At 37.1% G+C, this 14,744-nt stretch overlaps 1 protein-coding gene across 6 annotated transcripts in view; it reads left to right on the top strand.

Moving 5' to 3' along the window:
* Positions 1-14,744, top strand: part of LOC121860177 (inositol polyphosphate-5-phosphatase A-like) — a 65,250-nt gene that overhangs the window by 16,998 nt on the left and 33,508 nt on the right. For all 6 annotated transcript variants that reach the window (XM_042357235.1, XM_042357237.1, XM_042357236.1 and 3 more), the window contains exons 3-9: positions 191-291; positions 5,669-5,756; positions 8,106-8,169; positions 11,114-11,217; positions 12,281-12,397; positions 12,589-12,644; positions 14,156-14,240. In XM_042357235.1, the coding sequence (XP_042213169.1) occupies positions 191-291; positions 5,669-5,756; positions 8,106-8,169; positions 11,114-11,217; positions 12,281-12,397; positions 12,589-12,644; positions 14,156-14,240 (615 nt within the window). The remainder of the gene's footprint in view (positions 1-190; positions 292-5,668; positions 5,757-8,105; positions 8,170-11,113; positions 11,218-12,280; positions 12,398-12,588; positions 12,645-14,155; positions 14,241-14,744) is intronic.

Raw genomic sequence — 14,744 nt, 5'->3', positions numbered from 1 at the left:
AATGCCATATACGTACAGTACTCTGTAGAGGTGGCATGTCAAATAGGCCCCAATTTAACCATTAAAACTAGACCCCAGTTCTAATGTTTGGTTGAGTTGGGCCCTATTTGATTAGTAACCTAGATGTTAAAGTAAACAGTTTAATTTAGCAGTAGGTATATATATTATTATTTGTGTTGTTCTGTCTCAGACTGTTGAAGAACATGATCCACACTTCATCGCGCTCCACTGCCAGGAGGTAGGCGGAAAAAACTACGAGGAGAGCATGCAGCACGTGGAGCACTTCATCAGGTGGGTGAGGCATCACAGCTCTAATCTTTGTTCTCTTATGCTTCATTGTGTGTTCAGCCTTGCCTCACCTTTTTTGTACGCCCGAGTGTGTGTAAGTTCACTACCGTGAAGTATGCGTGTGTGTGCATGTTTGTTTTTGCATGCAAGTAAGTGTCACTCATTGTGTTAACAACTTAAACTCCATTACATGCAACACATAAATTTATATTGTGTGTTGCAAGACACCGGTCAAAGGTCATTTCTGAGGCCTCATATTCTGTATTGTTTATTTGTTGGGTTTTGTATCCTCTTCTGTGGTGAGCTGAGGAAAATTATTTGTAGTTTTGATGAATGAAAATTAATGCTTATTTCTACTGACACAGTATAGAATATATTCCCAGAGTAAGGAAAAAAATTGCTAACAACTTGTTCAGATGACTTTCCTCCCTAATATTTCTCTATAATTTATGGATTGCAGTTTTAATGTGTTGTAAACTGAAAAATACAGTACAGTATATTGGATTTGTAATACTGTATTCATAATGTTGTCTATTTACTGTATGTACAGTACTATCAATCTCTTCGTAAGTCTTGCAAGAAACAAAACTCATTTACTGTACTGTACCAGATACAGAAATATCAGCACACATACAGTATAGGTATAAAGTATAGGTACAGTAATTTTCATGTGGTACCTAGTATATAATGGCAGGTGCCTGAACTTTGATACGAATATAACATCTGATGCATGACTCATATCTTGTCATCTACTGTGTAACTGTCATGCAGGAGTTTAATTGGTCTGTCCGTCCTCCTCTCACTTCTAATTACTTGTACATTGTTGTAAATCTCCATCACTCTGGCATTCGTCAAATGTTTCATTTGTCTATGGCATTTCAATTGATTTATAGCCAAATATTGTAACGTATCTTCAAAATAAACCTGTTCCCCTGTTGTTTTGTTTGGGTGGTAGAGGCACATCACATGAGTTGTAATTGAGACATTGAATTGATATAAGATTCAATTGAGGCTTTATAATAGATGGTTTTAGTCAAACTTTTTAATCCAACAATTGAACATGTGATTTAACCCCTAAATTGTTCCCGTCTTCGTGTGATGATATGCGGTACATTGCTGATATCGTGACGAGTTTTTTATGTTTTGCGCCTCCATTTTCACATCCCAATTGCTGACGTCACTCCCTCTCATTAGTGCAAGTGTGGGCAGACGCTTCCCTGCTCTGCGAGACACTGTTCGCCCACACTGCTCCCTCACTCATAAATATTACAATTTTTGTGAGGAATGCTCCGATAAACACATTTTTTTAATCAATATGTATCTCTATGACATCTGAGAGGTTGTTTTAATTGAGGTCACTACTTTAACATGCTCCCACCACCACCACCAAAGATACTACTTTAACATGCTCCCACCACCACCACCAGAGATACTACTTTAACATGCTCCCACCACCACCACCAGAGATACTACTTTAACATGCTCCCACCACCACCACCAGAGATACTACTTTAACATGCTCCCACCACCACCACCAGAGCCATACCACACTACTGCTCACCACCAGAGATACTACTTTAACATGCTCCCACCACCAGAGATACTACTTTAACATGCTCCCACCACCACCACCACCAGAGATACTACTTTAACATGCTCCCACCACCACCACCACCAGAGATACTACTTTAACATGCTCCCACCACCACCACCAGAGATACTACTTTAACATGCTCCCACCACCACCACCACCAGAAACATTGTTCTTCTGTAGTTTGTATGTTATATTATTCTAGATGTGTTTTTTTTTTAACTATTTTGAGACCTTAATTTTTTTTTTTACACAACGAGGCTGACTCATGAATGTCATTGGGAGCATAAGGGTTAAACATAAAGTACGCACAGTGGATTCATATAAGCTGTTACGAATGAGTGTGAAACCTTATGATTTACTTTGTATACTGTACCATATATGCTTGTTGAGGATGTGAATAATTACTGTATATGTGCAGTATTTATATCTGTTGAATGTCTTCACCATTTCATTTTGATGTTAACATATGTCTTGCAGCACAAAGGTGAGAGAGGAGTAAAGGTAAAGAATAGATTGAGTGATGGTGAAAAGGCAAGTGCAGAAGCTACATGACCAGGAAATGATTTTATACCAATAAATACTCTGTCAAATATTGAAATTGCAAACAGTAACACACAAGGCATAGTATTAAGCCATTTCAAATGATGTCTTTTAGCATATACCTACAGTATAGCTAGCACTATTATTGTACCCAGCTTGAGTGAAGTAGGTAAAGGCTAGACAAGAGTGTTCCATCATTGTCACTTGAGGTTTGTTTTGGGGGCCTAACTTCAAAAAATTAATCATAATCATCAACACTCTCTTATGACGACCATTAGACACACTTGCTTGGGTTAGCCATGATACCTGATGGCAGCTCCCTGTGCTACATGATATCTTGGAGTCTTTCTCATCTTGTGAGGTAATTTCTTACAACCTCTCCCCTTGTCTGTTTCAGCCTACCCCTACCTCTCCTACCCTCCTTCCACATTCAAGAACATGCATCTCTTGATCCAGTTGGTCTTCTTCACATGCCCCATCTCTGCTTGCTTCGTCATTAAACCTCGCCAATGCTCTCAATACCCAGTCGCCCTATTAGCTTTGAACAAGGTGTTCTATCCTTCTGTGACAACCATCTATCCATTCTCAGCTCTGTCAAGCCTACATATGACCTTTAACTGCTCATGTTTCACTGTCATACAACAACTCTTCTCATATCTGTTGCATACATCTTTCATTTCACATAAAGAGAAGGTTCTCTTGCCATCAATAATGGGAACAGGTCCCTAAACTTCCTCCAGCCACTTCTGACTCTCGTGACTGAGTTAGATCAGCACCACCTCCACCACTAATCATATCACCCAGGTAACAACTCCTCAACACAGTCCTGGGATATATCCCCAATATCTAGATTTTCCAACCTTTTAAAGGCTACATGATTATCTGCACATACAGGTGGCACGAGGCCATTTCCCACTGTCCACCACACCATTAATCAATATCTATATTTTTGCCACATTCCTACTCATCCTTTTTGACTCGATTCCATTTTTTCATTTCTTAGATTTCTCCTCTACCTCTTTCAATACTATCTGTTGTCAACTCTAAGTTGTCAGCATACAACAACTCCTAGGGCAGAGCTGTCCTACAATTTTGTGATTGTGTCTCTAATAATATAATAATTATATGGGGGCTCAAGACAGACCTTCCTTTTTTCTCCTCACCAGGTTTTCTCGTGGAGGTCCTCGAGCCCTCAGACAATTCTATAACCACTCAAACAAGACGCTCCTTGACCCCTAACTTTCCCATTGCCCGGTGTACCATCTCACATGGTACCCTGGCAAATGCCTTCTCTGAGTCTGCAAATACAAAATAGTACAGCACTGTACTGTACTATAATTCCATAGTTATTTATCTTGTGTACTGTAGTTGCCTGGCCATAAATCTTGCCTCTGGATCCTGTGCCAGGCAAGAATCCAAACTGCATTTCATTAATATTAATTATTTCCTTTAATTATTTCTTGATCACACTTTCAACAACTTTCATAACTTTACCTAATAGCTTCAGACACCTATAATTTCTACATTCAGTTACAGTACATCACCTTTTCCCTTGAAAGAGCTTATATTCACAATCATGCTCTTCAGCCAGTTAGCTGGAACAATACACTTCATCATAATTTCAATAATCAATTTGGTCACAATTGTTACTCCAGCTTCGCCTGATGCTGTCACTTTTTCTACAACTATCAACTATCCCAGAACTACCACCACCCTTTCCATTTTTCATATTGTCAATCACTTTCTTGCCATCCTTGGATCTGGTGCCTGTACTGACTTTACTGCTTTTAGGTTGCTTCCCTCCCATTCATACTGCTCTTTTAACAAACAATCATAGTAATTTACAACATTTTCTTCAAACATCCTTTTATTTTATTTCGTCACCAACCACATGTGCATAGTCACTTCTCATGCACTGCTCACCAAGTGCACCCTTATTTGTACCCACTATTTGTCATGTAATTCTGTATACCTACCCCTTTTACATGTGTGCTTCAAGGTTTGTATACATATACCTGGATTAGTTTGAAAGTAATGATGTGCTTTTAGTATTATCTCCTCAACCATGTTAAGTGGGTGGGGATAGAAGTGACTCATGTCTCCTGCTTAGCTTTTGATGTGGGTAAGATGAGTCTTCTAATAATAAATACCTGTATAATATTTAGTCTCATTTACACTTTTAAGAGTTGCTTAGAATAAATCACTCGGTGAAATATTGTGCTTCTTTATAGGATTTCTTAACCGGGAAGTTGGAAGTGATCTCAGAGAAGCCATTGACGTGGAGGAGAAATCTTATAAGAATGTGCTTAATAATATGTCTCCCTGCTTTTCCTCCAGTCCTCCTTTTATTTTGGTTCTGTCTACTCACTTCATTTCTAATATATTAGTTCTGGACGAAGGAATTTATGTGCAGTATATTGTACTTAGCATTATACTGTACAATTAAATGTTATCTCTGGGAGGATGGATCCTGAGATATGTGAATACAGGTATAAGTCCCCAGACAATGCTGTATACTGCATCCTAAGTTTCAGTTCTGGATAGGAGGTTTCAGGTATATGTGAAATACTGCATTAGTTTCCAAGGTTAAAATAAAAGTGAAACATCAGTTCTGGGCGGGGAGGTCTAGATATGTGTTAAATATTTGTCTGCAGAGGTCAACATATTGCTGAAACATTAGTTCCGGTTGGTGGGAGTCCAGATACACCTGAAATATTTGTTCCCAGTGATGGAAATATTTGTGAACTACTAAATCAGGATATGGACATGCTCCACATATGCAGAGCTAGAAGCCTTAGTAATAAGTAGCAGAGGGACAGCTTTTTGATACCAGTACAATGCTTCATATATATATTAGAATATTAGGTAACCAATGTAAGCACATTAGGGGTAGTTACTTTTATTATTTATATTTTATTTATGAGGCATGGTTAGTTAATATTAACCTAACAAGGGACTGAAGAAGATATTAAATCATAAAAATTAAGATATCATTACCAGGCAGAGACTGCACTGGAGTGGGGAGGTGGTGGGATAACAAGACATGTAGTGTACAGTGATGTTTATAATATTTCCATGGGCAAAATTGTCAAAACTTTTACTTTCTAGAATGAATATGGTTCCAGCAGCCCTTCAAAGATATTAAATGTGATTTTTTATTTTTTATTTACCAGGTTGAAGCTAATTTTAGAAGTTAGTTGTAAATTCCAGAAGGTCTGTTGATAAGATGACCTTTTTTCCTTCCAGATCGTTATTAAACAGAGGCACGATGCTCCCATACAACAAGATCAGAGTGTACCTGGACGAAGAGTACGAGTCTGCTGAAAAATTTACAGTAAGTGACCACCAGCAAGGGGAAGAGGCATCATTCAGTATCTCCTCGGGATTATGGGATGCTTATGCAAGTTGAGATGCGAGCAAGTGTTTATGGAGTGGAGTGCAGTGCTACATGAGTCTTGTCCTGTCTCACCAGTACTATGTGTCATTACTATACTGAGGAGGATGCCAAGTAGTGTAGAAAAGACTTGACCTTACTAAATAATTTGAGGCTAACATCAGAATAGCTTGATTATGAAACCTCTGATCTGTTTTTATCCCATTCAGTGGATTTAGTCATTTGATTATGTTTCCTACCAGTTTAACCACCTCACCCTCAACCCCCCCCAAAAAAAAATACCAATCTTGAATCAGCTTTCCAAGTACAGACTGGGTTCCTTGTTGTTCCTGAATGGATTAATGTCCCTGGCGTTGAACACTGTGCGAGATCCATTCCCATGCAGGTTGCCACAATTTTATTTTGTATAAAACTTCACGTGATAATTAAACCCAGTTCTGTAATCAGCTTATATCAGTATTTTGTTTCAGTGTCATGGCAAGAGTTTGGCTCAGAGGTTTGGGTTGAGTGAACACTACTCTACCTTCACTAATAGTTCTGTGGTAGTCTTCAGTGGTTGTGCCATCCATAGTCCAGTGGTAACACATTATATACCAGAATAAATGAGAGGTGTGTGTGTGTGTGTGTGTGTGTGTGTGTGTGTGTGTGTGCGCGTGTGTGTGTGCGCATGTGTGTGCGCGTGTGTGTGTGCGCGTGCGTGCGTGATTAAACTACGTGATTAAACTACCGAACCTTGCTACATCATGAGAGAAGTCATACAAGATATACTGTATGTAGTTAATCTATCAATACAGCCAATATTGATACTTGCATTGTAATGAAATTTTCTATCTAGGAATGGGAGCTTTATTATTTACAAGCTGTGATTACTTCCAAACAACACTGCAACTTTTGGATTGGTGGAGTCGTCATACTTAGATATATACGTATAGAGGCAGTACAATATAGGTAGGTTGATGGAGATAGTATATACAGTGGTCCCTCGGTTAACGAACGGTTTGGTTAACGAAATTTCGGTTAACGAATTACCTTCCATAAGAATCTTCAATTCGGTTAACGAACAAAAATTTGATTAACGAAATCCTTACGAACATCACGTTTCATTGAGCATCAGCTGATGGGCTAGTCTGCCAATTCAGTAATCTGTTCTATGTTTACATTCGTTTCCAGTGGAGTAAATATCAATAAAGTTGTGCTCTTTAATATTTTTGCATTTTTAATGTTAAAATTATTAGTAATTTTAACATTTATTTAACATATTGATAATGTATGCAGTACAGGGAACTATTTTTTTGTGCGCCCATCAGATGCTTGACTCGGCCACAAGGCGTCAGCTGGGCTCTGTTGACAGTGGAATAAACATCTATTTTGTTGGTGTCTTGAATATTTTTGCATTTTTCGTTGAAATTATTGGTCATTCTGAAATTTAGTTAACATATTGATAATATATAGCGCAGTGCAGTGTTGATTTAAATAAAATAATCTTGAATTACACCTAGTGGACTTAAAATTTTATTGGTGAAATGACGGCATCAAGCATGGGTCCCCTGAAAGGTGATTTCTCCTCCATCCCCACTTCCTTCTCTTCTCCCTTCTCCTCCACCCCCACTTCTAATTCCCATCATCATCATCATCAACCAGGAGCCTTCTACATACACACCTCAAAGTAAGTGTACTTTACTGCATTTTTATTTTTTTTACTTTGTATGTACTTTTCGGTGAGCTGGAACCAATTACCCAATATCCCATTGAAACAATGGAGTTGGTTAACGAAATTTTCGGTTAACGAACGACCCTCTGGAACAAATTGTGTTCGTTAACCGAGGGACCACTTTATTGGTAGATTGTTCATGTTAGCATAGATAAAGTAGATTGATGGAGGTAGAGTGGTTGAGGCATGGCAGGAGGAAATAATATTGACGGAAGTATTGTTGTCTGTCGCGGGGGTGACTGGATGGCTATCACAGTGGTTCATGTGCACTGTGTGGGTACTGTACTACACCCACTCATCTGTTGCCTAGCACAGGTTTGGTGTTGTACAGTACCATGACATCCTCTTGTTTCTTTTAAGTTGTTCAGGGTATTTTTATATGTTTGCCAAGATTTCAACTGGAATGTGTCAGAATATTTTAGGATTTTTGTATCCTTACTGTCACTCATTCTACTGCAAAAAATAAAAATCCTAGTTAATGATTGTACATGTATTAGTTTTTTTTTTTTAGTCATTATTGAAATTATTTAATAAAGTTTGTTACCACGAAGACTGATGGGTTGTGTGTTATGTTTCAGGCTCTCGGCAACCTCTATTTTATTCACCAAAATGTTCAAGATCTACAAATTTGGGATTTTGAGGGTAAGTTTATTTTTCTGCTCTGTCCCAAAGTTTAGTTTTGAGAATAAGTTTGTTTTTCAGCTCTATCTCAGGGTTTAGTTTTGGGACCAAGTTTATTTTCTCAGCTGTATTTCAGGGTTAAGCCTTGGTGTTGATTGTTTTATTAAGCAATGTATACATTATAAATTAGACTGGGTGTGTATGCTGTATATAAACGTCTGTACGTATATTCAGTGTTTAAGGTAAGGTTCTCTTGCTGTATGATATGGTCATCAGTAACGTAAGAGAGGCAAAGGAGTGAACAACAACAAGCAAGAAGGAGCGTTTGTTGTGTTTAATTTGAACTGCCTCATGATGTATGCAGTTAAAGTAATGTTGCTGTAATGGTTCTTGATAATTAGTATTTATTCATTATCCTAAAGTCAGAAGATAAGTTTTGATTTAAGTAATTTGTGGCTCAGTGTCTTTTTATTTTATTTTATTTTTTTTTTAGCAAATTAATTGATATGAATCTTTGTTGAGGTTGAGGCTTTGACTTTTAATGTTTGTTACGTTATGTTATGTAAGCCAGTTGTAGATACGAACAAGTGTAGTGCTTGTGGGTATAATTATATCTTAGTTTACCCTCCTTCCTGCTGTTTTATCTATAGTTAACTTGTACTTGCCCCAGCTCTTTCTCCACTTTCTTTCTTCTGGGTGTTTATTGATAATTATTAGAGGAATTTGGCTTGATTGTGAAAGTATTGTAAGTCATTTAAGATTTGATGTTTGGGGTGAACATATGGAGAGGAATTACATATTGAGCTTCCTGGCCTCACTCTTACACCTAGTCTTACATCAGGAAGATAACTTGTCACGTGTCTCTGGAAATCTTTGTTTTTGGTGCATATTTTCTATGAAATACCACAATGTTAGCTGCTGTAAGCTTCTTCATGGGGGACGCACTAATAGATTAAGAGTTCTTTAATTGTCTTTCATATGTTCTTCTTCTTTCCCTGTGTGTACTCGTGTAGTCGACCTTCATTTTTAATACAGTACTGTACCTGTAATCTTATTCCATGGTATGAGAAGATGTTATAACCACTGCTGGATTTTTCAGCTTGCCTCCCTTCCTCCCATTGAGTGTGGCTTGGGTATACAGTTTGTTGTTTCTCCTGTCTAGAAAAAAAAAATCTGTTCAGCAACTTGAGAAAGACTTCATGGATCAAAGTGAAATTTTGTTTGCAGTTTCATATCTTGGAGTACTGTATTTAGGCTGAGTTTAATAATCAGAATAATCCATCATTACACAATACTGTACTGAACTTCAGTATAACAAAGTTATGGCTCTTGTTCTACTTTGAAATTTTTTCAGGGACAAACATCAGCTTCAGGGCAAGACTGGTTAAGTTTATTACTTAAAGGTGTGGTAAAGGATAGGGGACAAAAATTATGTGACGGAACTTACTCTCCCCTTTCGTGTAATTATAGAAAGGACAGTTTGGTGAGGATAGTTGTATAGTTTATACCAGATAATAGTTAATTGAGACATGCCATAATGAAGCACAGTTTCTTTATGTGAGTATAATTATAACTGGAACCACCAGCTGTAGATTTAGGCCAAACATAGAGGACAAGACCTCAGACAAGTTTGATATAAAGTTAATTAGTATACCCTCAGTGGTGGCCCTTGTGACCTTGCTGTGGTAACCTTGTTATTATCTAGTTCAAAGATGTTGTGTTGTTTTCAATGTTGTGTTGATATAAGGTTTGGTAATACTGTAACTCACTGATTGCAGAATCCTGTTCATTTGAAATTTAATACTGTATAGCAAAGTTTAGTTTGGCTCCTCTTTTTATTTTTTTATTTTTCAGAGTTGTTACCAAGAAAAATTACATCTGATAAAGTGTAATAAATGTTTGATAAGATTCTAGTTCGTCGAATCATAAATGATATGATCGAGGATGTGACGGAAATACTAAAATGTCAAAAGTCAAGCTATCTGCCTCTTACCATGATATGATACTCCATTACAATGCTGCTTTTGACTCCAGTTTTGACAATGTGTGCATACATTATATGCATGAATTGATGAAGAATTTAATCCTAATTAAAAATTTACTAAGTATTTATTCTCAAATTGTGTGTGTTCGTACGTGCGTGTGGCCAGAATCAAGAGAAAACACAGATTTACATCGTCTGCCCTCATTGATACACTGTGGTTGCTGTAACGTGTGTTCTGCCATAATTCACCTGCACAACACCGTATCATCACCCATCAGCAGCTCATCCATTTCCAGTAGTTACTCCTCATTCTGATCTTTGGTTATATACACCATGACAGTGCAGACCTGCCATTAGAGGCATATTAGAGCGCTTAAGACAACACTGTAATCAAATTACAATGAAGCCTAACAGTATTAATAGACATTGTATAGACACTACACTGTACTGTACCAGCAAGAAAGGGCTGGTAAATGCAAAATTGGGAAACAGTTGCAGAATTCCTAGGTCCTAGCTGGAGGAAGCCTTTGGTATTGATCACTTTAACACCATCAGGTGTGCACTCTGAATTATTGAGTGTGGAAGTCTCGGGCTAAGGAGATTCTCGCTGCCCACACATTCAGGAATAAAATTTTGTTTCATTAGACTTTCTGGGTGTAAACCCTAAAATTATAAATTGTAAACTTACTTAGATGCACCCATTATATTCTTGGACCTACAGTAACTGGAAGTACAGGCTTAGAGGCTTCATCCATATCAAGACTTTTAAGAACCCTTAGTAACACTTCACTCATAATTAGACCAGTATTTATAAGGAACCAAAAGAGATATCTCCTGCTTCTTAACTCTGTGTGTATGTGCATGTGTTCATCATTATAGTCTGCCTTTTTCTGTCACAGAGTAGTAAGGTTTAGATTTTTTTCTTAGCATTAACATTTCTGTAATGTCATGTAATCACTCACATTGACTTTCATCTTTCAGAAATGAAATTCACTGATTGCTTAGATAGAAGAGAATATTCAGGGAATATTGAAGATGTTAGCACCAAAGAGAAGTCCAAGTTTCCACAAGAATTCTTTCCTGAGGTACGTTGTGACTGTAAAGGTGTCCTCATCTTTGACAGTATTATTAACTTGTATCAGAACCAATTGTACTTTGCCACATCCTTATCCATCCCTTCATCTGTTATACAAAGTTGCTGGTCACAGTACCCCAGCCTCATTAGTCTCACTCTTAGGATTGAAACCATGTTTAAATATTAGTTTGGGCTACAGGAGGACAATGGGCCATTTGACTGGTTACCTGATACATTGGTAGTCAATTTTTATATCAGTCACCTTCTAAAATTCTTTTTATATGTTAATAAGATACAGTACACCCATATGCATGTGTGAATGTAGGGCCTGAAAGTTATAAGGTCTCCTGATATCCAAGATGCCAGGAAGGTAACTAAACTTAGAGTTTACCAGAACAGGATTCAGATTTTAGGTTTATCCTACACAGCATGGGGGCTAGTATATTAGGAGGAAGGTGGAGAGAGCAGAGGAAAAGAAAGGATATATTTGCTGATATTTTGTAGAAAGTTTGTCCTTCAGAAATTTGAGGTACATGTTGGGATGACAAACAGAATCACTTATGAACATTTTGATGCATTCATTCCTTTTTGTTCAGAAATATAATTTAGATACAGGAGTTCTGAGGCATCAACAGTACACCTGATGAATACATTACATCTTTTGTTTTAAGGAAATAAAAAGTGCATTAAGAGATCAGACCAGTGTTATTTATCATCATCTTCCTCATCATTTTATGGCTGTTTTCCATGTTTGAGTGGATTTACCATGACTACCTGATGGCAGCTCTCCATGGTGCACAGTCTCTTGCAGTCTCTCTCATCAGGTTCTTATTTCTGAGGTTATTTCATAAAACTTTTCCATACATCATTCTTGGCCTACCCCTGGCTCTCCTCCCCTCCACATCCTAAACCCTCTCAGTTTACCTCAATGCCTAATCTCACCAATGCCTTCAGTAGGGTTTCATGTCTTTCAAAATCACACTACAACACCATTTTCATTTCAGCTTGCTCAAACCTACATAGAAATTACATTCTAAAGTATTTTATTTTATTTTTTTATTTCACCTTTTCAGTGCAAGTGGTCTCGCAAAGGTTTCATGAGAACGCGGTGGTGTTTAAACGGTACAAAGTTCGATCTGGTGAACATCCACCTTTTCCATGATGCCTCAAATTTTATTGCCATGGAAGAGGTAAGTGATGCTATTCTTGATACAAAAAAGTATCAAGAATCTAAAATTGGGAATAATTGAAGTCATGCAAGTATGTCAAGCTTTTAAAGATTGTTGAGATAATCAGTACATGTTGTTGTCTTAAGTTTAGTGATAATAAGGTGCTTTGTGTTCAGTCATTGTTTTTAAATGTTTATTTTAATTATTTGCAGTTTCCATCAGTATACAGCCTCAACCGGAAGAGAGCACTGGAACATACACTAGACAGGTATATAATATGTACTAGACAGGTTTATTTGTACTAGACAGGTATCAGACAGGTATATATTAAGCATTAGACATATACTAGACAGGTTTATTTGTACTAAACAAGCATATAGATACACTGTACTAAAATGACATATATACCATATACAGGATAATGAAAAAGACACACATACTGTAGATGTTTTGGACTTACTAAGCACCAAAAGTTTTCTAAAAAAAATTTGAATTCTTATTGAAGGTTGACACTTGACTTGTGTGAATCAGTGTAGATGTTATTGACTTACTTTTTATACCATGTGTACAAGTTAAAGCTATCAAGTGTGCATGCAGGTGTGTGTGTGTGTGGGGGGGGGGGAGATATTTCTAGCTGCTGGGTTAGTTTATTCCCCTTATTTTCTCATCAGTCTCCTCCCTTTGAAAGACACAAGAGGAATGACTGGAGAAGGACTGTTTGAGAATAATGATGAGTGGATGAAGACAGGAGTCACTTTGAGCAACAGTTCAATAAAAGCAAATAGATAAAGAGAAATCAGAGAGGTGTGGAAGTGTTGACTTTAAGTTGACTTTAAAACATCCATGAAGTTTGTCTCGCTCTCTCTCATCAAGCAAGTTAGAGAAAATAGAGTGTGCGTGCGTGCTCCATCCCAGCCAATCTGCTAATGGTTGTGGGAAAGGATTTGTAAAAGTAAAAATAAATGATTCATTCCTGATACTGCTCTTATAATCTTATTTTTTGGACCACTGAAATATTTAACAGATCAGATTATTTCACCTAATGATAACCTAACCAAACCCCCCCCCCCGGGATAATTAGGGTGTTTAATCATCGGGTAAGGTAAACTGGGGTGCCTTGTATTCGGGACATCTCTCTGTCTTCCTGCGTCACTCTCACATTATGCTACACTTAGTCTTGCACTTTTTGCCTCGGTGATTTCTCTCCCTTTGAGCTTCTATTATCCTTTGATTCTCCTCATGCAAGAGTTAATCTTTCTCACACAAAAGTTAATCTTCTTCTTCACACAAAAGTTAATCTTCCTCTCACAAAAGTTAATCTTCCACGCACAAAAGTTAATCTTCCTCGCACAAAAGTTAATCTTCCACGCACAAAAGTCAATCTTCCTCACACAAAAGTCAATCTCCCTCACACAAAAGTCAATCTCCCTCACACAAAATATGGGAACAAAGTGTAGATAATAGACAGAATCTTAACTGGAATTAGACTATACTTAGGTATGTGCCTCCTGTTACCTGTACTGTATAAATGGAAGTTGCAAAATAATAATAAGTAAATCAATTGCCATGTTATGATTGTGACAGAGGTAATGTTTATAATCATTCATATTGTCTGTTTTAAAGTTTCCATATATCTCTCTAATATCTCAGCGAATTCTTAATAGATTTTGAATTTATATTTGATATTTTAAGAACTATTTTCATATGAGTGATTTCATTCTAGATTTAAAGCAGCCAAAAAATAAATACATAAATAAGTAAATCTTTGTTTATTCTCAGATTTCATAATGACAGCTTTGAAAATGTGCCAATCTTCCTGTTCGGAGACTTCAACTTCAGACTGAACACCCAGGCCGCTGTTCAGGTAACTCCAGAAACCTGTTTAGACTCGGTGATCCTTATGTGATGTAACCTAAGAGAAGGTCACAAGTGTACGTTATTAACATTTGAGTTCTGGCTCAAAATACATGTACAGTATAAAGAAACTTTGTCAGTTGTCATAGTATGGGTAAATGTTACAGTACAGGTAGTTCTGCTATAACGCGATAATTGTGTTCTTGTAAAATATCGTGTTATAGAAAATCGCGTAATAGAAATAACAGGCCTTATGGAGAAAATAGGGTTAGGTGCAGATTACTCGAAATCGAAAAAATTTAGTAGTTAGCCTAACACAAAGGATAGCATAGTCTAAATAAATGTTACATTCATATCTAATAATGAAATCATACAGTAAATGTAACACTTTACCTTGAAAAAATATGAATGTAACTTGATGGGGGAGAAGGGTGATTTTGAGGTTGATAACATCGAGCTTCTCTTCAAGTGTTATATCCTTTCTTTTACGATAATCACCGGGAATTCTATCATC

This window comes from Homarus americanus, unplaced genomic scaffold, assembly GCF_018991925.1.
Source record: "Homarus americanus isolate GMGI-L3 unplaced genomic scaffold, GMGI_Hamer_2.0 scaffold21914, whole genome shotgun sequence".
In the NCBI taxonomy this organism is placed as follows: Eukaryota; Metazoa; Arthropoda; class Malacostraca; order Decapoda; family Nephropidae; genus Homarus; species Homarus americanus.
This window is presented reverse-complemented; position numbering and strand designations above follow the sequence as displayed.